The sequence below is a fragment of the Bison bison genome, unplaced genomic scaffold, assembly GCF_000754665.1.
Source record: "Bison bison bison isolate TAMUID 2011002044 unplaced genomic scaffold, Bison_UMD1.0 scf7180017864183, whole genome shotgun sequence".
Lineage (NCBI taxonomy): Eukaryota > Metazoa > Chordata > Mammalia > Artiodactyla > Bovidae > Bison > Bison bison.
Window position 1 is genome coordinate 7182937 of NW_011494755.1, and position 25471 is coordinate 7208407.

Sequence of the window (25471 nt, forward strand, 5' to 3'; positions counted from 1 at the left end):
CATATACTCAATAGAATATTACTCAGCCATAAAAAGAAACACATTTGAGTCAGTTGTAGTGAGGTGGATGAAACAAGACTGTTATACAGAGTGAAGTAAGTTAGAAAGAGAAAAATAAATATCATATATTAAGTCATATATATGGAATCTAGAAAAATAGTACTGATGAACGTATTTATAGAAAAGAAATGGAGACTCAGATACAGAGAATGGACTAGTGGATACAGCAGGGGAAGGGGAGCTAATACAGATTGAGAAAGTAGCACTGACGTATATACGCGATCACATGTAAAACAGACGGCTAGCAGAAAGCCGCTGCATAACACAGGAAGCCCGGCCCTGTGACAACTGAGAGGGGTGGTACAGTGGGGAAGGAAGACTCAAGAGGGCAGGGACCATGTGTGTGCTCAGTCACTCAGTCTTGTCTGACTCTTTGCGACCCCATGGATTATAGTCTGCCAAGCTCCTCTGACCTGCCTCTTGAGAAACCTATATGCAGGTCAGGAAGCAACAGTTAGAACTGCACATGGAACAATAGACTGTTTCCAAATAGGAAAGAGAGTACATCAAGGCTGTATATTGTCACCCTGCTTATTTAACTTATATGCAGAGTACATCATGAGAAACGCTGGGCTGGAAGAAGCACAAGCTGGAATCAAGATTGCCGGGAGAAATATAAATAACCTCAGATATGCAGATGACGCCACCCTTATGGCAGAAAGTGAAGAAGAACTAAAAAGCCTCTTGATGAAAGTGAAAGAGGAGAGTGAAAAAGATGGCTTAAAGCTCAACATTCAGAAAACGAAGATCATGGCATCTGGTCCCATCACTTCATGGGAAATAGATGGGAAACAGTGGAAATAGTATCAGACTTTATTTTTGGGGGCTCCAAAATCACTGAAGATGGTGATTGCAGCCATGAAATTAAAAGACGCTTACTCCTTGGAAGGAAAGTTATGACCAGCCTAGATAGCATATTAAAAAGCAGAGACATTACTTTGCCAACAAAGGTCCGTCTAGTCAAGGCTATGGTTTTTCCTCTGGTCATGTATGGATGTGAGAGTTGGACTGTGAAGAAAGCTGAGCGCCGAAGAATTGATGCTTTTGAACTGTGGTGTTGGAGAAGACTCTTGAGAGTCCCTTTGATTGCAAAGAGATCCAACCAGTCCATCCTAAAGGAGATCAGTCCTGGGTATTCATTGGAAGGACTGATGCTGAAGCTGAAACTCCAGTACTTTGGCCACCTCATGCGAAGGGTTGATTCATTGGAAAAGACTCTGATGCTGGGAGGGGTTAGGGGCAGGAGGAGAAGGGGACGACAGAGGATGAGATGGCTGGATGGCAGCACCGACTCGATGCACGTGAGTTTGGGTAAACTCCGGGAGTTGGTGATGGACAGGGAGGCCTGGCGTGCTGCAATTCATGGGGTCGCAAAGAATCAGATACGAGTGAGCAACTGAACTGAACTGATCTGAAGCTCTTCTGTCCATGGACTTTTCCAGGCAAGAACACTGGAGTGGGTTGCCATGTCCTCCTCCAGGAAATCTTCCTGATTCAGGGATTGAATTCACTATGGCTCCTGCATTGGCAAGTGGATTTTTTACCACTGAGCCACTTGGGAAGCCCCAGGAGGGGGGGATATATATATATATATATATATATATATATATAATTATAACTGATTTGTGTTGATGTGTGGCAGAGAGCACCACAACACTGTAAAGCAATTATCCTCCAGTTAAAAAATAAAAACTGTTGTGGTTACTTCTGAACTCTCAGGACTGAGATTTGTGTCCAGTGTTTCTCCTCCGAATGCTACCCTTCTTCAGGTTTTAGGTTTTCTAATAACTTACACTATTTCAATGGCAGAAGAAGTATGTGTCCCCTGACATGTTTCTCTGGAGCTGTGGGGTAGGCTCCACTGCAGCTTTAAAAAAATTTTAACATTAAATTTTTTTTCATCTTGTAAATAAATAGACACAGTAATATAGTAAACTCTCACAGTACCATTATCCAACAGCAACAGTGAACAATAGTCTACCATTTTATCTAATCAAGTACCATTTTATGGCTGCTAGTTTATTTTAAAGCAAATCTCAGACATAAATTCAATCAGTGCACATGTACTTTAGGGACTTTTAACACAGTCACATTACCATCCATCCCCCATTTGCACTCGTTTCTTAATACCATTTACTACCGGGATTGTGCAATTTTTATCTGGTTGTCTCTAAAATGTCTTTTTGTATCTGATCTGTTGAATAAGAATCCAAACAAGAATCCACACAGTACACTCGGGGCTATGCCTCTTAAATCTTTCTCAATCTATAATAGTCCCCTCATTTTCTTTTTTTTCCTCTCCAGTGTTATTTGTTTTGCGGGGAAACAAAATATCTTGCCCTGTTCAACTGTCCGTATTTGTGATATGATTGAATTGTATCTTCATAATGGCTTTTTTAAGAGAACTAAATACTCTTTCTATTTACTTTATTTATTTATGGCTGTGTTACATGCCATGCGATTTGCAGGATTTTCTCAACCAGGGATGGAATCTGTGCCCCCTGTATTGGGAATACTGAGTCCTAACCCCTGAACCACCAGGGAAGTCCTCTCATAATGTTGTCTAACATGTTCCTCAACCCTCTATTCTTTTGCATATTGGTGATTAGAATCCTGTACTTAAAATCAGGTTCAATTTCGTTTTCACCTGGGGCACAAGGTTAAACATTAAATCCACTCTTTTATTTTTTAACTGAAGTTGGCACCTCTGCATTGACGTTGGCACCTTCCTTGCTTTCTCTCTCTCCTGGCTTTTTGGGTTCAATGTTTGTATTTCTAGCATGTTCTTTCAGATTTCATTTCTTAGAGTCCTCCATATCAAAAGATAGGAAAGCGAGTTAATCTGAGCAGGCAAATCTAAAATTAGAACCTGCAAAAAGCATCCAATTTTCAAATTATGTCCTCCTGTATCTCTTTGAATTATGCAATCCTTTTAAAGAGCTATTACAAAATCAGACCAACCTTTAACGCAGTTGAATTTGATCTTTCTTTGTCCTGTACATCTTCTGTTTAGTATATACTGCCTCTTCTGTACCTTTCTTTAGAATCCAAAATCCACAAATTTTTTACAATTTTAGAAGAACTAAGCATCAGAGCATTGTATTAATGGGAATTTCACAATCTAATATTATGTTTTGTACTTAAGTATTAGAAAACAAAAGGCCAGAGCAAAAAAAAACTTACATTTGCAATCAATGAGTAATTAAAAAGATTACATAATGATCTAGAGAACACTGGATTTGAAGTCAGAAGACTTGAGTTCAGGTTTCTCACCCATTAGTTTTATTACTTTGGGGAAACAAATTAACTGGGATTTTATTTCTACATTTATTTAATAAGAGCAGAAATTAGCTGATTTCTGAAGTCTCTCTCAAGATTAGTGATTCTGTGATTCTAAGTATCCTTCAATTTATTGTACATTCTGAACCTCATTTCCACTCTTTAATCAAAGGTAAAATTTCTTTTCACATCCAAAGAACTTCCTCTTATCTAGTAAGTGGGCATTCAGCCTTAGAAAAGAATAAAATTACTCATTATCCTGTCCATCTTTGTCTAAAATATTCCTCTTCTTTTTGACCCTGCATGCTCATCTCACTCTCGCAAAAGTTGAACAGATTTTGTCTGTTGTTCTACCATGATACAGTTGAAGACGTGAAGCATTAATTCAACTAAATATTATTACTTTGGTAGGCACTCTCCTAGATACTGAACAAAACAGGCAAGGTTTTTGGTTGCTGACGACTCACAATCTACTGCAGGGAGATAGACAATAGATAAAAATAAATAACTTCAGATCATGGTAAGGTTTATAAAGACAATGAAATAGGATGATGAAAAAGTGAATGGGAGAAAGGTTAGACTTTACATTGGGCAGTCCAGGAGGGCCTTTCTCTGAAAGTATCACTTAAATGGAGACTTAGATGATACAAGAAAACTACCACAAGATGTATGGGATGCATGTTCTAGGCTGAGGGATGGCATGGGCAGCATCTAAGTTGGTGTATCCTGGAGTTGTGAGAAGCATAGGGTCACAGCATAAATGGCTGAGAAGCCAGGGCACAGCATTTGGTATTATCCTTAAGATAGAAGGAATGTGGAGGATCCTTCACAGGAGACTATGATCTGATTTGCATTTCTTCAAGACTACCCCAGCTTGACCATTCTCAGTGGGAGAGTCGCTCACCACTCCTCTTTTCCTAACAGTTTTCGCCAGAATCCTGCGGGCTCCTGAATCCCACAATGTCACCTTTGGCTCCTTTGTGACCCTGCGCTGTACAGCCACAGGCATCCCTGTCCCTACCATCACCTGGATTGAAAATGGAAATTCTGTGAGTGCCATCTGTATGGGGACTTGTCTGGGGAAAACCCACTGGTGCTGAATTTGAGGGCAGAGCGTATATTTGTAGAGTTACCATGATCTCTGTCATTGGTATCACCTGCATCTCTATTTTTCAAAATCTTCCAATATTTTCATTCTAGAAGTCACTGTCTAGAAACTGAACTCCATAAGTTTCCTTCTTTCCTTATATCCTAGGGAATAGTATAAAACCAAATTTATTCTTTACACTTTTGTGTAAAAGGGAAGTGGTAATAATTCCTTCCTGCACAAAAATCATCAGCTGAAGGATTAATTCACTACTGGAGCCTAATTTGATGAAAAGCAATCCAGAATTAGAATACATGTCTGTTAGTGCAACATTTTATTTTCATTTCTAATACTGGTAATAGTAGCTAATATATAGTATGTGATTGCTATGACTAGGCCCTGTTCTAAACACTTTACATAAAAGCATTCATTTATTCATTCTACAAATATTGAGCATCTCCTGGGCATTAGGCATTATTCTAGACATTGTACATACAGGCTCACCCAGAACAAGTAAAGTTTCCTATCCTCAAGTTTCTTACACTAACATGGGGAAAAAAACAAACAATAAAATAAGCAGACAGTAGAATCTATACTCTGTGTGAATAGTGTCCAATGCCATGGAGAAAAATAAAGCAGAAAAGTGAGAAAGTACAACCTCAGGAGGAAGATTCTGTTTTCAATAAAGTGGTCAGAGAAGCCTTATTAAGATGAAGATATTTAAGCAAAGAGCTGAAGGAGGAGGCTATGTACATAACAGGGGGATTACAACCAGGCAAAATCTCTGAGATAAGGGTACACCTGGTATGTCAGAGGAATAGCAAGTAGGTCAGTGTGGCTAGAGGAAAGAGGTAAGGGGTGTGTATAAGGATTGTAGATCCTACAGGCTTACTTAGGTCATGGATACATTTGACTTTATTTGGGTGGAATGGAATGCCTCTGTAGGTCTGCTTCTGTTGTCTGTTTTACTGCTGACTTTCTTTCATTGTGTTTTGTTTCCTTGTGTGCCTAGTTATCTTTGACTACCTGTTCATTGTTTTGAGGAAAAAAAAATGTCAGAGGTTAATTTGAGGTCTAGATAAAGGTTCTTTTCTCCAGAGAATTTTTGTTTGTTTCTGCTAGGGACCAAGGGCTACTACTAATCTTTGACTTAAACTTGTTAAAGTAACTTGTAATCTTGTTCTTCTTTAGCTCTCTAATTAAACTTCAGGTATCATTTACAACTCAAATCTTAATTGACCGTACATTTTGTGGCTTTTCCATGAAGCTGTAGGAGCTGTCTTAAGCCTTTCAAAGTAGCATAAAGAGATGCCCTAAGAAAACTTGGGAACTGACAATATGACTTTACTAATTTGTCTCACTCTTTAAAAGGCTTGTATGAGTTTAGAACTGGAAGATATATGATTATTCTCTGTTGGAGTTGAGGAGTAATTTTTAAAAGCCAGATGGTTTGAGTTAGTTTTGGTCTTACTGAGACTCCAACTTCATCTTTCAATTTGTGATTCACAAAAAATCAGAAAGCAAAATAGATTCTTTGCCGGAGATTCTAAAACAGGAATAAAATAAACGAACAGTGACTTTCTTCCAGAAAGAAAGCAAAAGGACATCTGCAGTTCTCATGGTCAGAGAGGGTTTGCTCTTACAGCCAAGTTTTGTTCTTGGTGCTACTCTCCGAGTCCAACTAGAAACTGAGATGCCTGCCCTGTGCTGATGCAAATCACAGGAAATGGAGGCAATTTTAGGCATTTAATGTCAGACAAGCAGCCAACCAGAGAAGTCTATTGAGAACAGGGAAGAGTCCACAGACCTGGGATCATATTGGGTGGGCAGGATTAAGACAAATGCAGAGCAGGGAGCAATTTGGCACAGAATAAGACAGGATTTGAACTGTACCCTTTAACTACCTATAAGGCAGTGAACTAACTTCACTAATACACAAAGTACCATAAGTACTTTAAAAGATGTGAATGCACCTTCATCCCCATACATGAACATGCCAGTAAACGAAAACCCTGAATGCTTACAGCCAAAGAACGAGAGAAAGGCAAGGAAACTGCCCCAAAGCGATAAAAAATTCTTTTGCTTTCTTTCTATGGAGATATCATTCATTTTTCATGAAAATTTGTAGTCTTAGATGAACTCAGAGTGAGCAGTAATATCCCTTTTGTTTTACAGCATTGGAAATAATACTTTGGTATGGCTACAGAAGAGATTACTTTTCTAAAAGAAAATATCCTCATATTTTGATAACCAGATTTACTTAAAGTTAAATCCAACTCTATTATTTTGGCATTCAAATAAAAAATTTGCACATCTCTCTTGCTTTGTCCGAAAGATATATTTATAACTCCTAAAACATGTTAAAAGTTCAATCAGTTTAATTTATTAGAAGAGTTTTCAAAATGAACAGCCAAATCTGTGTTGAAGATTGTGGTTTCTGAATTTCCTTAAAGGGAAGCTCACTTATATTTTATACATATTTTTAAGAGGCAGTTTTTTTGGTTTAAAGGACATGAGCCATGGAAACATCTTCTCTTACTATGTAAACCCAAGATAATTACATATATCAAGTGGAATATATTATGTGGGATGTCTCAGCAGCCAGATTGAAAGAGGTCAATATTCACGGCTATGTTGATTAGAAACAGAATGGGAAATTTTCTCAGTCAACCTGTTCCTTTTTCTATGATGCATAAACAGACATTATTACAACTCCCTAGACATGGACCGTGGAGAAGGCGATGGCGCCCACTCCAGTACTCTTGCCTAGAAAATCCCATGGACGGAGGAGCCTGGTAGGCTGCAGTCCATGGGGTCGCCAAGAGTTGGACATGACTGAGCGACTTCACTTTCACTTTTCACTTTCACGCATTGGAGAAGGAAATGGAAACCCACTCCAGTGTTCTTGCCTGGAGAATCCCAGGGACGGGGGAGCCTGGTGGGCTGCCGTCTATGGGGTCGCACAGAGTCGGACACGACTGAAGCGACTTAGCAGCAGCAGCAGACATGGGCCATATTAGGCCACATCCTAAAGTTCCCTGAGATAGTCCTAGCCAACTGGGACTATTTGCTGCATGACAAGGTCATAGAAGCCAGAATACCATTCAGAGGTCAAATTATGATAAAGTTATAGGATCCATAACTGGGGGTAAATTTTCTCCAAACAGCATTATTAATGATATGTAAAAAGTATTCCACCTATGTTGTCTCCTTCAGAAGGCTTTTACATACATTTTATCAGGTGTGAACTAATATGCCTCTTTAATAGAGTTCCTGTTCGATGGCCTCATCTGAGGTCACAGTCTCACCCCTACACACACAACAGAGAACTGTTTATCCAGAGCTTTCAGGTCAGTATGCCTGGGTGACTTGGAGAAAAAACATACATTTATTGTAATACCAGATAAAGTCACCTCAATGAAGTCCTCCACTTTGCCTCAGCACACCTTGCTTAAAGCTCCCAGGCATAATCTGAACTCATCCTTTTGAGCTTTTAAATCTGAAAGGCCAAATGACCAAAATGCAGGGCAAAGGGGTGTTCTGAATTTTAGGTCATCAAAAATACTAAACTGTTGGTCAGATTGCTCCATGAAGAAAGAAAAACAAATTCAAATGATGACTAACAAGGCCTGCTGTGCATGAGTCACAAATGGAATCAAGCCAGGCCTCTGGAAACAGGAGGAAAAGTACTTAGGAACCACATCATCATCAGGCAGTGAGCCTTGGAACTTGATGGTCTACCCGCTGGACTATGTCAGCACCTGGATGGTGTCCAGGAGGACGGGGGTCAGGCGGCTTAAAACTCATTTCGCTTTCCTCCCAAGAATGTTTTCGGTGACCTTGAGGAGTGACTTTCTTAGGTGTGAACATGAAAATAGTGCAGGTTTAGTCAGCATTTAGGGGATTACTCATTTCTGAGTTGTCTCCTAGGCATCGGCACTACAGATCTACTTCTTAAAAGAAGAAACAAAGTTGCGAAGGAGGAAGGTAACTGTTCTACAGATTTCACATGTATAAACTGCGAAGGGATTATACTTATAAACAAAATATCCTCAGAGCATAAAACATACTAACTGGCAGAGGTTTGAGCTCTTTAGCTTTTTTTCTCATTGTTGCTTAGTATTAAAACCTGGGGAGAGTCCAAAATTTTATTTCACTAACAAAGATCTACTATAGAGCACAGGAAACTCTACTCAATATCCTGTAATAACCTTTACGGAAAGAATCTGGAAAAAATGGACCTATGAATATGTATAACAGATCACTTTCCTGTACACCTGAAACTAACACAATGTTGTAAGTCAACTATACCCCAATCATCTTTTCAAATTCTATTTCAACTTGTTCAGCCCTTTCCATCTATCTAACTTGGACACTCAAATCCATAGGAACTTGCACCTCTGATAAATATAATGATGCATTCGGTTTGAATTCCCAGCTGCATGTGTGTCTCTCAAAGATATTTTTCTCTCTCCCTTGTCAATTTCTTATACAGTCCAGGCTGCTTATCTGGGGAAAATGCCACAATACTTGATCTGAGCTGGGAAGTTTCCCCAGTTAAGGTAAACTGATGCTCACATAAACCAGTGTTTCTAAAAGAATGGAGACTCATAGTGTAGATAAAGAATAAAAAGACAGGAGCTAATTGGACAAACTTTCACTGCTTAATTGCGACAGAGAGTGCTTGCTTCTGGGGCCACCCAGCTACCTGGCAGCAGAAGCATGGGAAGTTGGTCTCACCTCGGGGCTTCCCTCCCCCTTGCTGATCTAAATGTGAATCCTCCCTCAGGTGAAACAGTAAAATATCTTGGCTCCAAGTTTCTTACTCCTAGTTTCATTCTCTACTACTAGACAGAAAGATCTTTTTCAAGGCCACCAAGGTACCCACTCCTACTCCTGCTCAAGGTAAACCATTAGCTGATTTCTTGATTGTCAGTCTATTCACACTTCTCTCAAACTAGCAATTTCCCCCTCAGATAAGCAATGATAATGAAAAAAAAATTTTTTTAATGGTACAGTGCTTAAGAAAACAGTGAAGAAAGAATCACCAGTTTAATAAATGTCACCACCTTAACAATGACATTTAAGTCAGACGTTTATTTTGTTCATGGTTGATTTGAGGTTTTGTTGTTACTGTTCTTTTCTAATGACTATTCAGTTTTAGGACCAGGTAAGGCAGTAAAACATAAAGATTAAAAGCACAGACTTTTGGGGTCAGACAAACTAGCATGTAAATTGGAACTCTGCAACCCAAAAGAATGCACTGGGAGCTGTCTTTCTCAGAGTTGGCATGCTGATGACTAAAGAGCACTTAGGTACATTACCTGTCAATTATGTGCTAATATGGCATTGGTAGCCTGGCTCTTCAAGGATATTTGATTTTCTGATATGGTTCATGATGCAGAAACAGGACTGACTTCACAACCATTTTTTTCTTGTTAACCATCCACTATTTGTTGCGCATTTAAGGGGAAACTGGGAAAGAATTATGAAAATGAGTCCAAAACTCTATTACCTCTCATAATTGACTGTCTCTAACTTTAAGACATAGAGACGTATCTTGGAGGATACACACAAGGTATCTTTTCTAGCTTGTGTTAGTTATCTACGGTCACATCACAGACATCCCAAAGCCTGATCACTTAAAACAAGAACCATTTATTAATGCTCACAAGTCCGTGGCTCGACTGGGTGGTTTTCCTGATTTGGGCTAGGATTGCCTGATCTTTCTGATCTAGCTCCTGTGATTGGCAGGTTGACTAGGAGCTAGTGGGTTTAGAATGGCCTTACTCGTATATCTGGGGGTTATTATTGGCTGCCAGGTGGATCAGTGAGGATAACTGGGCCATAAGTGCCTCATCCTCTATCAGGCCTGCTCTGGCTTATTCACAGGAGGTCACAGGTTCTAAGAGAAATAAGAAAGCAAGCCACAGTGTGCAAGAATGTTGCAAGTCTCTGTGTCTTTTGAAAACATGTCACAAGCCAATCAAGACTCAAAGCCTGAGGAAAGAAGCCACCTCAGAAAGGAAGAGCAACAAAGTCACGTTGTAAGGTCGTGGGCGTTGGGAGACAAAGGTTGTTGGCAATTTTCGCAATCTGCCACATGCCTTTTGATCCTAATCCTTTTTCTTTCCAGTCTACTTTATACAGCATATTAGAAATTCTTGACCTAATGCTATCTTCTTTTTCCCCCTGACTCCACCAGGTTTCTTCTGGGTCTATTCAAGAAAGTGTGAAAGACCGAGTAATTGACTCAAGACTGCAGCTGTTTATCACCAAGCCAGGACTCTACACATGCATAGCTAGTAACAAGCACGGAGAGAAATTCAGTACCGCGAAGGCTGCAGCCACCATCAGTATAGCAGGTAGGATGGCTGTTCGCAATTGCACTGTTTCAGGAGCGGAGAAGGGGACGACAGACGATGAGAGGGTTTGATGGCATCTCTGACTCGATGGACATGAGTCTGAGCAAGCTCTGGAAGTTGGTGATGGACAGGGAAGCCTAGAGTTCTGCAGTCCGTGGGGTCACAAAGAGTTGGACATGACTGAGCGACTGAACCGACTGACCGACTGAGGAGACAAGAGTCGGTACTATGCCACAACATCCTTCACTAGGGAACATCTTTTTTTTTTTTTTAATCTCTTACTGCAGGCCCATTTGGGATATTTTTTCCTCCATAGGTATACTCAAAGGTTGACCAAAATAATTGATTTGGGGAAATTCATTGCTTCAAAAATTAAATTCTTAAATGCCTGCCTAAGTGATATGAAACAGCTTCCAGGAGTTCATTTCTTTCAATATCCTTCTCTTTCATGTTCTTTTCTTCCCTTTCTTATTCTTCCCTCTCACCCTCTCTCCCTACTTCTTTCCTTCCCTCCTTCCTTCCTTCTTCCCTCCCTCCCTTTCTTTTTCTTTCCTTCCCATCCTCTTTTTTCTCTTCCTCCTCTTTCTTTCTGGGGGTTAATCAAGCTTTCCAAGGCTCTCAAAGAGTAAGCTGGCAGACATTTAACATGCTTGTGCCAATTTCTAATTGGCTATATTTTAGGGCATTTTTACTTATAAATATATTATCTACTTTATGGCCTTTCCCCTTCTTGTTTCACACAAGTGATAACAGGATCCACAGATATTTTCAAGGAAAAGGGCTGACACATGGATTTCTAGGATATTTGTGTTGAGTTATAAAGGTTTATTTTTAAAACTTACATGTCCCAAAGGCTTCTGAGAACATCTGTGGAATTCCTAGAGATGGAAATAATCCCTGTATCAGGAAATGCCAGGCATGATAATATTCATAGCATGCCTACCGTCCAAGGGTCAGCAGAGAGATGCTTGGCCTCACATGTAAGGTAAGCGCTGGTAGAACCGGTATCCAGAGCCAGTTCCCCAGAGCCTGATATTTCTTATTACAGTGCCACTTCTTTGATCTTCCCTGATGAGGAAATTTCTAGTAATGCTTGTGATTTTTAGCATGAGGTGAATAAGGACACAGAGAAATACATAGGGAGCACTGGGCAAGGCTGGCCCTCTGAGGCATGCCCACGAAGGAAAGAGATTTCAAAACCAGATTCCTTCTGCTTTCTCCTCCAAGAATATATCTGTATCTTGAGATATTACATCAATTATTCAAGAATTTCCACTGATGGGAAGTCATATTCCCAGAGAAGGGTGAGATGCTTAAAAGTAAATTCAACTCACTTTAACAAATAATAAACTGATTACTCTCCACATACCATTTGTTGTCTATGAAGCACTCTTACGTGCATTTATGAAGTACACTAGGTTCAGTCCATTGCATTAGGTAAAGGATGCAAACTTAATTCATGAATGGGATCATCAACAATGGAGTCCAAGTCTTCCAGGGACTCTCAATCTAAAAAGGAAGCCTATCAGTCACAGACATCATGGCACAGACTATGTTCTATGCAGAAGCACAAAGTACAACAGCAGGAAAAAAGAGAGTTTAAGGGAATCCTTCGAAAAGAGGTACCATTTGAGTTAGAGATGACAAGGTCGGAGTGAGTCCAGAAAATAGCAAGTCATGATGGAGACTGAGATGAGGTGGAGGAGAGGAAGAAAGGTTTGAAACGTGAGATCTAGCTGGATTATGAAGAGCCTGACCAGGCTGACTGTACTCTTTAATCAATGAGAAGTTATTTAATTTTTTTAGAGGAGACAAGTGAATATGGTCAGATATATTCTTTATCAAATCAACAGATGTCAGGTGTCAAAAGATGAGAGGGCATGGCATGGCATGCAGTTAGGTTATTCGAGGAGTCTGGAAAAGTTATGAAATTCTGGCAACAGCAACAATTGGTAAACAGAGAAGAGGAGAGATGCATGAAACCTATTAGGTAGACGGCAGGTCAGGAGAGAAAAGATAAGGTCTGAAAGTGTCTGAATGTGGTACAAGGAGTTTAGATGTGTCTGAGATTTTAAGAAAAATGTCTAGGACAAACAATAACAGATAAAACAACAGAACATGAGAAGGTTCAAGAGATAATTAAATGATTACATTTTTGATGCCTTTAAATTACTTGGAATGATTCTAGTCTCACTATCTTATGTTTGATTTGTTAACTGATCAGGAGCCAGTGTTCAGTAAACATATATTTATATAACTATATGTTGATAACATATGTATGTGCAGAGAGAAGGAGAAATAATTACATATGAATACTCAAATCCAAGAAAATAAACTGATCTAATCTAGCTTAAACTACACATCCCCTGGTTAGAGGAGAAAACAAGTGTTGCTAATATGAAGAAAGTTTCATTTCTGGTCATTATTCAGGCATTCAAAGATCAAGTCCCTGCCATGTCTCTTCCTCTCTTTCCTCCTTCTCTCTCTTCCTTACATGGAAAGAGAGAAGGAGTCTTGGATTTATGCAGTGGTGTCCTCTGGACCACCCTAGTCTTTGGTAAAGTCTACAGCTGGAGAACTAGTGAGCTCATCTCTTGGCTTGGTTGGAACCCAGAGGACCTCCCTGTCTGGCTCAGCCCCATTGAGGCTCTTCCTGTAGCAGTATAATCCTCTACATCTCGGTCAAATCCTTCATCAATTCCCTCTCTAGAGTCTATTATGCAACCTTTGCCCTTGGCTCTCTGCAATGCCATACATGCTAAACTCCAAGTCAGCTTCTTCCTTATCCCTCTTGGGGCCTGTAGCAACTTCTGAATCACTTTCATGTTATAAAAAATCCAAAGAAGATTTAGACCACTAACTCAGTCCTGCTGTCTACCCAACTGTGTCATACTACCATTTTTGCATTAATGTGGCTGATCATGTATCAGGTTAAAGGGCCCTTATAAGATTCTCTGCTTCTAGAGTCCCAAATAAGAAATAGGAAAAACTCCTGCTTTATCTTTGTGTAATTTATCAATATCCTGTCTTCTAGGATTTTGGTCCAGAGAAAGGAACCTATAAAATGTGTACCTTAATTCACCTATCTTCACCTTTCTGTAATTTCATGTAGAATGAAACCAGCAATGATTTGACTTTAGTCAATGGGTTTGGAAAGTATGAGGTACCGTTTTTGAATAACACTCCCTTAGGTAGCTAATTCATAAAAAGCAACAAGACCCATTCGTTCATCCCCGATCTGTTTTTCCTGTTGCATCACACTTACTATGAGACTTCAAGCTCCTCTACTTTTCCTAAAATTTCCTCATGCACATTTAAAAAGGGTATCTCATGAGTGCAATGTAATAAGACATCTGAACCCCATGAGACACCTGCCACTTTTATTTCTCTCCTTAACCTGTTCACATGGACATCACCACATGGTCAACACTGAAATCAGATTCATTATATTATTTGCAGCCAAAGATGGAGAAGCTCTATACAGTCAGCAAAAACAAGACCGGGAGCTGACTATGGCTCAGATCAAGAACTCCTTATTGCCAAATTCAGACTTAAATTGAAGAAAGTAGGGAAAACCACTAGACCACTCAGGTATGACCTAAATCAAATCCCTTACAATTATATAGTGGAAGTGAGAAATAGATTTAAGGGTCTAGATCTGATAGACAGAGTACCTGATGAACTACAGACAGAGGTTTGTGACACTGTACAGGAGGCAGGGATCAAGACCATTCCCAAGTAAAAGAAATGCAAAAAAGCAAAATGGTTGTCTGAGGAGGCTTTACAAATATCTGTGAAAAAAAAAGAAGCAAAAAAAAAAAAAAGGAGAAAAGGAAAGATATACCCATTTGAATGCAGAATTCCAAAGATTAGCGAGGAGAGATAAGACAGCCTTCCTCAGTGATCAATGCAAAGAAATAGAGGAAAACAATAGAATGGGAAAGACTAGAGATCTCTTCAAGAAAATTAGAGATACCAAGGGAACATTTCATGCAGAGATGGGCTCAATAAAGGACAGAAATGGTATGGACCTAACAGAAGTAGAAGATATTAAGAAGAAGTGGCAAGAATACCCAGAAGAACTGTACAAAAAAAGATCTTCACAACCCAGATAATCACGATGGTGTGATCACTCACCTAGAGCCAGACATCCTGGAATGTGAACTCAAGTGGGCCTTAGAAAGCATCACTACGAACAAAGCTAGTGGAGGTGATTGAATTCCAATTGAGCGATTTCAAATCCTGAAAGATGATGCTGTGAAAGTGCTACACTCAATATGCCACAAATTTGGAAAACTCAGCAGGGCCGCAGGACTGGAAAAGGTCAGTTTTCATTTCAATCCCAAAGAAAGGCAATGCCAAAAAATGCTCAAACTACCACACAATTGCACTCATCTCACACGCTAGTAAAGTAATGCTCAAAATTCTCCAAGCTAGGCTTCAACAATACATGAACCATGAAATTCCAGATGATCGAGCTGGTTTTAGAAAAGACAGGGGAACCAGAGATTAAATTGCCAACATCTGCTGGATCACTGAAAAAGCAAGAGAATTCCAGAAAACCATCTATTTCTGCTTTATTGACTATGCCAAAGCCTTTGACTGTGTGGAAAGAGATGGGAATACCAGGCCACCTGACCTGCCTCTTGAGAAATCTGTATGCAGGTCAGGAAGCAACAGTTAGAACTGGACATGGAACAACAGACTGGTTCCAAATAGAAAAAGGAGTATGTCAAGGATGTATATTGTCACCATGCTAATTTAACTTATATGCAAAGTACATCATGAGAAACGCTGGACTGGATGAAGCACAGGCTGGAATCAAGATTGCTGGGAGAAATATAAATAACCTCAGATATGCAGATGACACCACCTTTATGGCAGAAAGTAAAGAAGAACTTAAGAGCCTCTTGATGAAAGTGAAAGAGAAGAGTGAAAAGTTGGCTTAAAGCTCAACATTCAGAAAACTAAGATCATGGCATCCAGTCTCATCACTCATGGCAAATAGATGGGGAAAGAGTGGAAACAGTGGCTGACTTTATTTTTCTGGGCTCCAAGATCACTGCAGATGGTGACTGTAGCCATGAAATTAAAAGACGCTTGCTCCTTGGAAGAAAAGTTATGACCAACCTAGACAGCATATAAAAAGCAGAGACATTACTTTGCCAACAAAGGTCCATCTAGTCAAGACTATGGCTTTTCCAGTAGTCATGTATGGAGGTGAGAGTTGGACTACAAAGGAAGCTGATGGCCAAAGAATTGATGCTTTTGAACTGTGGTGTTGGAGAAGACTCTTGAGAGTCCCTCGGACTGCAAGGAGATCCAACTAGTCCATCCTAAAGGAGATCAGTCTTGAATGTTCATTGGAAGGACTGATGTTGAAGCTGAAACTCCAATACTTTGGCCACCTGATGTGAAGAGCTGACTCATTTGAAAGGACCCTGATGCTGAGAAAGATTGAGGGCAGGAGAATAAGGGGATGACAGAGGATGAGATGCTTGGATGGCATCACCAACTCGATGGACATGAGTTTGGTAAACTCCGGGAGTTGGTGATGGACAGCGAGGCCTGGCGTGCTACAGTCCATCCATGGGGTTGCAAAGAGTTGGACAGGACTGAGCAACTGAACTGAACTGAACCTGTTCTTTCCAGTCAAAGTTGCTAGATGCCTCATAAGTGTCCCCTTGTCATTATTGAGGAAACAACATCTCAACTCTAGGGTGCTCCCTATTTCAGGAAATAGGGAACCAATATTCCAGGAAAGTGAGGCCACTCTGGTGTAAAAGGGATGCACAGAACCACATTAATTCAGAATCACATCAAAGCATGGTCTTATGCTTCCCAGATCTCTCAGAGCTTAGTCATGACATCTGCTTTCTCCATTTCTGTTTTTGGCATCTCTCTCCATTAGCCTCATTAGGGCTTCCCTGGTGGCTCAGACGGTAAAGCATTGCCTGCAATGAGGGAGACCTGGGTTCAATCCCTGGGTTAGGAAGATCCCTTGGAGAAGGAAATGGCAACCCACCTAGTATTCTTGCCTGGAAAATCCCATGGACAGAGGACCCTGGTAGGCTACAGTCCATGGGGTCGCAAAGAGTCGGACACAACTGAGTGACTTCACTTTCTTTCTTTCTTTTCTCCATTAGCCTCAGAGGTCCAGAGCCTGATGCTTCCCCTTTATAGTCCGGCAATGCTTCCTTACCTCAAACTCTCCTTTCTCCCATTTCAGCCACCCCCGTCCTCCCCTGGTGTTTTGCAGTCAACGGTACTTTTTGTCACATTCTCTGTGTTTCACTTTGAAGCTTTTACTCCATCTGTTTATTTACTTATCCCAGCAGGAAAAATGGAAATGGAAAAATCTGTTCTAGGGCTCAGGATTATGTCTAATGATACTTCTAGTGTTTGAAAGACAACAACAACAAAAATAAAGATCATCCTTCATTGTCCCAAAACTCTTCCATGCATACGCCCAGATTCATATGTATTATTGGAGAAACCTGATATACTTTTTCTGACTCATTTACATTTGCTGCTAGTCATCAAAAGGAGCCAGAAAAACTTTTGGATCCTCTCCCTATGAACCAGGAAGTTTCATTTCCCCTTCAGTCACAACCTCAAAAGGCTCAAGTTGCCATTTATACTCACCAGGATGCCATGTTATTGGCAAGATGCCTGAGCTTTGTCCTCAGAACCCTCAGCCCTGTGACAGAGACCAGCAAGACAGCCCATGATCCCTGTAATGAGCACAGTCCTGGAAGAGCCAAAGGCCATCAAAATAGACTCAGGTATTAATTCTATCAAACATTTAAAGAAGCATTACCAGCAGTCTTTATTACCCTGATACCAACGCCAGATAAGGGCAATACAAGAAAACCGAAGACCAATATCCCTGATGGATATAGTTGCAAAAATTCTCAATAAAATCCTAGCAAACCAAATTCAACAGCACATTAACAGAATCATGCTTCATGATCAAGTGGGATTTATCTCTGGGATGCAAGAATGGTTCAACATACACAAATCTGTTAATATTTGTCTTTATCTGACTTAATTCAGTTAGTATGATAATCTCTAGGTTCATCCATGTTGCTGCAAAAAGGCACTTGTCTTCTTTATGGCTGAGTATTATTCCATTATATATGTATGTATGTACATATATAATATATGTACATATATCCATATTTTTAAGGATAAAAATATGATCCTCTCAGTAGATGCAGAAAAAGCATTTAACAAAATTCAACATACATTAAAAATAAAAACTCTCAGCAAATTGGATATAAGGAATGCGCTCCAACCCAGTAAGGGCCATATATAACAAAACCACAGCCAATATCGTACTCAATAGCAAAACATTACACACTTTTCCTCTAAGATCAGGAACATGACAAGAGTGCCCATTCTCACCATTTGTATTCAACATCATACTGGAAGTCCTAGCCCAAGCAATCAGGCAATTAAAAGAAATAAAAGGCATCCAAATTGGAAGGGAAGAAGTAAAATTGTCCCTGTTTGCAGATGACACAGTCTTATACATCAGATCAGATCAGTCGCTCAGTCGTGTCTGACTCTTTGCGACCCCATGAATCGCAGCACACCAGGCCTCCCTGTCCATCACCAACTCCCGAGTTCACTGAGACTCACGTCTATCAAGTCAGTGATGCCATCCAGCCATCTCATCCTCTGTTGTCCCCTTCTCCTCCTGACCCCAATCCCTCCCAGCATCAGAGTCTTTTCCAATGAGTCAACTCTTCGCATGAGGTGGCCAAAGTACTGGAGTTTCAGCTTTAGCATCATTCCTTCCAAAGAACACCCAGGACTGATTTCCTTTAGGATGGACTGGTTGGATCTCCTTGCAGTCCAAGGGACTCTGAAGAGTCTTCTCCAACACCACAGTTCAAAATCATCAATTCTTCGGTGCTCAGCTTTCTTCACAGTCCAACTCTCACATCCATACACGACTACTGGAAAAGCCATAGCCTTGACTAGACAGACCTTTGTTGGCAAAGTAATGTCTCTGCTTTTTAATAGAACTGATATAAAAACATAGACAAATGGAAATGAATCAAGATCCCAGAAATAAACTTACACATATATGTGAGTTAACACATATATTTGTCGATTAATTTATGACAAAAAAGCCAAGAATATACAATGGGGAAAAGATAGTCTTTTCCATAAATGGTATTGGGGAAACCAGATAACCATGTGCAAAAGATTCTATTTCTGTTCTGTAAATAAGTTCATTTGTATCAGAGTTTAGATTCCACATATAAGTACCATATGATATTTGTCTTTATCTGACTTAATTCAGTTAGTATGATAATCTCTAGGTTCATCCATGTTGCAGCATTTCAGTCTTTTTTATGGCTGAGTATTATTCCATTATATATATGTATATATATGTATGTATATATATATATATATGACATCTTTATCCAGTCATTTCATATTTTTATTTTCTATATTTTGAGCTGATGTTTCACATTATTACAGAGAAAATAAAACTTTGGACTCTGTTTCATAATAACCATAGCTAATTGAATACACCATCATGTTTCACATTCTCTGTCATGTCTCATAGTCACACTATTGGGTCCCTTGCAATGTTCTCCACAATTGTGAGGCCTGGGGTAATGCAGCAGGAGCACACAACTCCCTCTCCCATCCAGTGCTTCACCCACCATAGGCAGAGAGTGTTCTTATCAACAAAACAGACCCCATCCCTCAGCATTTCATGGTGGTTTCATCTGGTTTCCAACTGATTAAAGGTGTTTGCTTTTGTTCTTAATAAAAGAGAAAAGAATAAATGAATAAGCCAGTAGCTGCACTAAATTGCTACCAGCTGTCCCACAGCTAGTACCACAAGGTAAGCATTCTTTTTATAATCATGCAGCTTTTTCATATTAGATTGGCTGTATGTTTGAAAAGAGAGCCAAAGTTTTATTGGCTTTTCCAGATAATTGAAAAGATACTACAAATATTGATGACTGTTGGAAATTTTTAGAATTTTAAAAATAGCTAGTTTTGAGATAAAAGCACTTGTTTATAATTGCAAGGTTCTCGAAGCCCTTCCCTTTCCACGCCCCCCCCCCCAAAGAAAATGTGACTGGAGAAATTTCTGTATAAAACACACGAAGTCTAGTGAATCATCCTTTGATTCTCTTAATATTCTTGAAAAGACTGAGCACCTTTAAACAACTTTGATTTTTTTTTGTCCTCTTACTTGCCATTGAAATAGAAGCCCGTCTAAGTTTAATATCTCTTCCCAAGTTCTATGGCTGGATTCTCTCTGGTGTTGGTTCATCTCCATGGTATAGAATCCTCTCTTCTTAAATTGAGGGCTTTTTCATATACAGAACCTTGGTCTTTTCATGTTTCAACAGGTTTCCTTGTCCAGCTGCTATTAGATTCTGTCTTTACCCCTTCTGAATTACATACCATTTTCTCTTTAAGAATTTCCTTATGTTTCTTCCATCTGTTCTATCCAGAAAATGTGGGGCCCCTTGTTAGAAAATTATTAAGTGTTTCAAGATGATCACAGCAGAACACTACACTAAGCATGGAGCCCTTCTGAGTGTGAGACCCTGTATGACCACGTGAGGCCAGTGGGTCTGTGAAAATAACAGCTCCCCCATCCATCCCCTCTTTCCTTTTCCTGTTCAGCCCTCCACTCCTTGCTTTCTGGTTGAAAAGTCCCTGGGTGGCTAACAGAGGGAAAATCGGACTATGATCCTGCCTAGGCTAATGATGCCATGGATGACTCATCTTAAAAAGAATTCAGTTCCTACAGACATTTAATATTTTCTTACTTTCCTTCTCCAAATATGCCTGTTAATGTAGGATCTGGCCTCCTGGAAGATGCAGAGAACTTTTCAGAAACTTAGAGGTATCAAAATTATCTCTTAGAAGCCTTGAGATGAAAATGCACTAACCTTGTTTCTTTTCTCCTTTACTTTGATTTCCTGTGGAAACTCCCTTTCCTGCTACTAGAATGGAGGTAAGGTATTGCTATTACACCAAGGTTTTGTTTTGCTTTGTTTGACATGCCATTTATTATCTATTATTTGTTGAGCACTGTAATCTTTCAGAAACTCTCTAATTTCTAATCCTTTAAATACTTTCACAAAAAGATGATGATGAAGATAGCTAGTATCTATTGAGTACCTACTATGTATCAGGCACTATGCTAAGAGTTTTACATACATTTTAAAAATTTATCCTTGAGACATCCCAATGAAATAGGTACTATTATCCCTACTGTATGGAAAAGAGATTAAGAGAGTTACTTCAAATTGGAGACTATAAGTGACTCATACATCAAGTAAATGCTAGGCTTGGAAAAGAGAAATAGCATTGACTCCAGAACTCTCCCTCATAGCTTTATCCTGCAGATAAGAAAGTAACACCTTATAACATTCTGAAATTTACAATGTTTTATTTGCATAAATTGACTTTCATAAAAATTCTATGATGTGTGGTAACTATTTTAACCTAATTTTACAAATGACGAAATCAAGATTCAGAATGGTTGTGTGCACTCAGTTGCTCAGCAATGTCCTACTCTGGATTGTACTCTACTCTGTGGACGGTAGCCCACAAGGCTCCTCTGTGCCTGGAATTTTTCAGGAAAGAATACTGGAGCAAGTGTCCATCTCCTACTTCAGTGGATCTTCCCAGTCCAGGGATAGAACCTGTGTCTCTTGAGTCTCCTGCATTGGCAGCTGGATTCTTTACCATTGTGCCACCTGGAAGCCCCCATCAAGATGGTTAATTAAAATAACAATAAGTTAAGTTCTGCAGACATTTTAAGCACCACTTTTCTCATATTACTATTTCAGCAACTTTATGGGACAAGAACTATCATCCCTCCTTCTTTATCTGAGGAACCTGAGGCACAAAGAGCTGTCCAGATCACACAGCTAACTACAAAACCTCAATCTGAGCTCAGACAGAGTCAAAAACACAGATTCATAACTATAGTGCTAACCCATTCAACACAGCAACTAAACAGGACCTACAACTCAAGCCATTGATTGTAATTCCATGGAAGGAAATCATTCATAGCATAAATAATAATTCATAGCCTAAGAAAATGTAGTGTGTTCCCAATCTTTTTCCCAATTCATATAGCTTTGATGCATTTGTTTACCTGATAAATAAAATTATCAGGTATTTGAGAATTAGGTGGCTATCACAGTTCTAAGAGACAGCATACTGACCTGAAGGATACAACAGAGAAGCTGAATATTTACTGAAGAGATATGTGGCATATACATGGAAAAAGGTAAATTGAAATGCGGGTCACCCATAGAAGAGATGTCATCTTTCATTCATTCATCCCTTTAGCACACGTCTTCTCTATGCATCTTTAAGCTACTCACTCTAGGAAACGTCCCTGGTGGTCCAGTGGTTAAAAATCCACCTTGCAATGCAGGGGACGCAGGTTTGATTTCTGGATGGAAAACTAAGATCCTACGTGCCACAGAGCCATTAAACCCACATGCTGCAACCACTGAGCCCACGTGCTCTGGAACCCATGTGACACAACTAGAGTTTCATGCACTGCAATGAAAGACCGCACACGATGTCATGAAGATCCCGCATGTCACAACTAAGACCCGATGCAGCCAAAGATAAATACACACTATTACGCTGCTAAAAAACAACACTAACTCTAATTCTGGCGCTATACTGGAAAGTGGAGGAACAAAAGAAATTTTATGTATTCCCTGCACTCAAGGAACTGACATTTTACTAGGGGACATATACATACACACGCTGGGTCTGCAAGATCCTTTGGGGAAGGAAATGGCAACCCACTCCAGTACTCTTGCCCAGAAAACCACATGGACAGAAGACCCAGGTGGGGCTACAATCAAAGGGTTGCAAAGAGTTGACATGACTGAGCGATTAAGCACGTGTGCGCGCGCACACTCACACACACATACCCCTACACGAATTACAGAACCTCGTAACAATGGAAGCATGCACAAACCCTAAGGGCTCAAGGACAGAAATCATTCGCATAGAACTAAATGCAAATGAAAATTGTTAACTGATTACAGTCAACTAAATGCTAACTAAAGAAACTCCCATACCATTTTTCACTTGTGGTAACACAAAGACCTTTGGTTTTCTGTAAAGGACAAGACAGTAAGTACAGGGATTTGTGGGCCATATAGTCACTGTTGCAACTACTCAGCTGTGCTATGGCAGCACAAAAGCAACCATAGACAATCTGGAAATGGATGAACTGGGCTGTGTTCCAATAAAACTTAACTTCTGGATACTGAGATTTGAATTTCATATAATTTTCACTCCTTTTGATTCCTTTGACCATACCATTTTTAACTCACAGGTGATATAAGGAGAGGCAGAGCGCCAAATTTGACCTGTGGGTTCTATTTGCTGACCCCCATCTTAGAGAATGTGCATGCGTGTGTGCTAAGTGTCCAACTCTTCACGACACTATGGACTGTAGCATGCCAGGCTCCTCTATCCATGGTGTTCTCCAGGCAAGAATACTGGAGTGGGTTGTCATGCCCTCTTCCAAGGGATCTTCCTGACCCAGGGACCCAACTTGCGTCTCCTGCAGCTCCTGCGTTGCAGGCAGATTCTTTATCTCCGAGCCACACAATCATACACAAAGACATTAGACATGAAAGGATAGAACAATTCCAGTTTGCTTTGGAGACTGAGAGTGATGTAGAGCCTTGACCGTGGTATAAGTACAATGAGAGGCTGGGCAGTTGCTGTATAACAAAGGTGTGTCACCATCGAAGGAGAGGTACAGTTCCCACATGGGAGGGCAGGAAAAGAAGGTGTGGCATTTCCACTGAGGTAGTGGGGTTGTCCCCACCAACCATGGCATGGCTGGTCATCTGAATGTGCCACTGGACAATGTATTATGTGTTCAAAGGGAGTAGATGTCTCTCTCATAGAATCTGGAGCATCACATTTTAAAACAGTGGACCCTTGAACAATTCAGTGGTTAGCGGCACCAATCAGTATCTTACAGTCCACGCTATGTCTATGGGGCTCCTCCATATCCACATTTTGCATCCTTGGATTCAACTAGCCATGCATGGGATGGTATAGGACTGTAGTATTTATTGAAAAGAACTGCGTAAAAGTGGATCCAAGTAATTCAAACCTGTATTGCTCAAGGGTCAACTGTATTCTACTGAAAGGGAGTCATACGTGCTAAAGCAGAGAGAAAATAAAAGCGAAAATGCAGTAAGAACCCTTCAAATATTTCATTTGGTCAAGGAGACTTGTCTGTTACAAGAGAAACTAGCAAGGCTGGGATCAAACATCACTTGTTGACTCCAAAAACGAAACTATACAGAAAAAGAACTCAGTCAGGTTTAGTTTGTCAGGAGGCAAGAGAGGGACTGACTGCAAGTGGCATATTAACTAGAATTTTTGGAGGAAGTTTGGCAGATTATTCCGAAATGACCAGCACTCTGTGAACAGATCCCTGCAACCTCTGTCCCATTGCTGAATGGGCAACAGGACCAGCTGCCTCTGCTGTCACTCCATCTGCAGTCTCAAGAGCTACATGTGGAGAAACATGACTTCAGTTGGACAGAAAGGGGACTCATCACTTGCAAAAGGCAGAAGGCACCAGTGGAAATTTTTTGCATTCATCTTTTTCCCTAGGTTTTGCTGCGAGCTCCTTAAAAGGAATTTTTAAGTGATAAGGTTAGGAGGTCGAGGGGAAAAAAATGGCCCAATTGGCTTCCATATCTGGCCTCAGAAATTTGATCATCACATAAAATTTGAGGTTTATAAGTTGCCAAAATAAGGGAGATATACTCATAGTATACATACATACACACACACACACATATATATATTTGATGCTAAATATCCCTTGCCTTGTGGGCTAATAAAGCGACGATAATCTACAAAAGCAGTCTTTAATGCTGCCCAAACATCAGCAAGACACAGAAAATTAGCAAGAACCATACACTTTGTATGGTTTTCCCAGGATGCAAACGGTTTTCACAGACTAGTTATCGTCAAGCTGGTATGAAGACAAACCAAAATTAAAACCAAGATCTTCTCCCTTCTATTAAAAGCCTATTCTGCTTTTTTTTTTCTTTTGCATTATGTAGCTAGTGCTCAAAAATCAATGAGGACTCAGTACTATTAATTCACACTGAGGTTGTTCTAAAGATTTTTCTAGGGCTTTTAAAAAGAAAAGCAGCAGAAATCAGAGAAAATAATTGGTTAATTCATTATTAACAACCCTTATCTCTAAGGCTACTTTTATAACTTTTCCTTTGTGTAATTTTTCTTAGTTTCCAATTTTTTTAATGGCTTTTGCTTATGTAATTAAAGAACAAAATCATGAACTTTTTATTTAAAAATATTAGTGGAAAAATAAAGGAGTGTTATTGAATAGTTATCATATGACAATGAAACATAGATGATTAATTCTCAACTCAGATCAGGAGAAATAAATATTTAACTTTTACATGATACATTTTTTTCTAAGTGAAAATAGTCACCTTCCTCTCTTAAGGAAGGATTATCAATATGTATGACCATTTTGTAAAACAGTTTGAGTTACTTCCAGTTATTAGGTATTATTACTCAGTTTCTTAAAGCACAGTATCCTTGCTTCTCTCGAACTTTGTTAGTGTCATCCTACCTTGGGTTTCCTCAGAAG

At 39.8% G+C, this 25471-nt stretch overlaps 1 protein-coding gene across 3 annotated transcripts in view; it reads left to right on the forward strand.

Moving 5' to 3' along the window:
• The window catches only part of MUSK (muscle, skeletal, receptor tyrosine kinase), a 100301-nt gene that overhangs the window by 50665 nt on the left and 24165 nt on the right, over positions 1 to 25471 (forward strand). For all 3 annotated transcript variants that reach the window (XM_010843562.1, XM_010843561.1, XM_010843563.1), the window contains 3 exons: positions 4264 to 4388; positions 10632 to 10791; positions 20785 to 20791. In XM_010843562.1, the coding sequence (XP_010841864.1) occupies positions 4264 to 4388; positions 10632 to 10791; positions 20785 to 20791 (292 nt within the window). The remainder of the gene's footprint in view (positions 1 to 4263; positions 4389 to 10631; positions 10792 to 20784; positions 20792 to 25471) is intronic.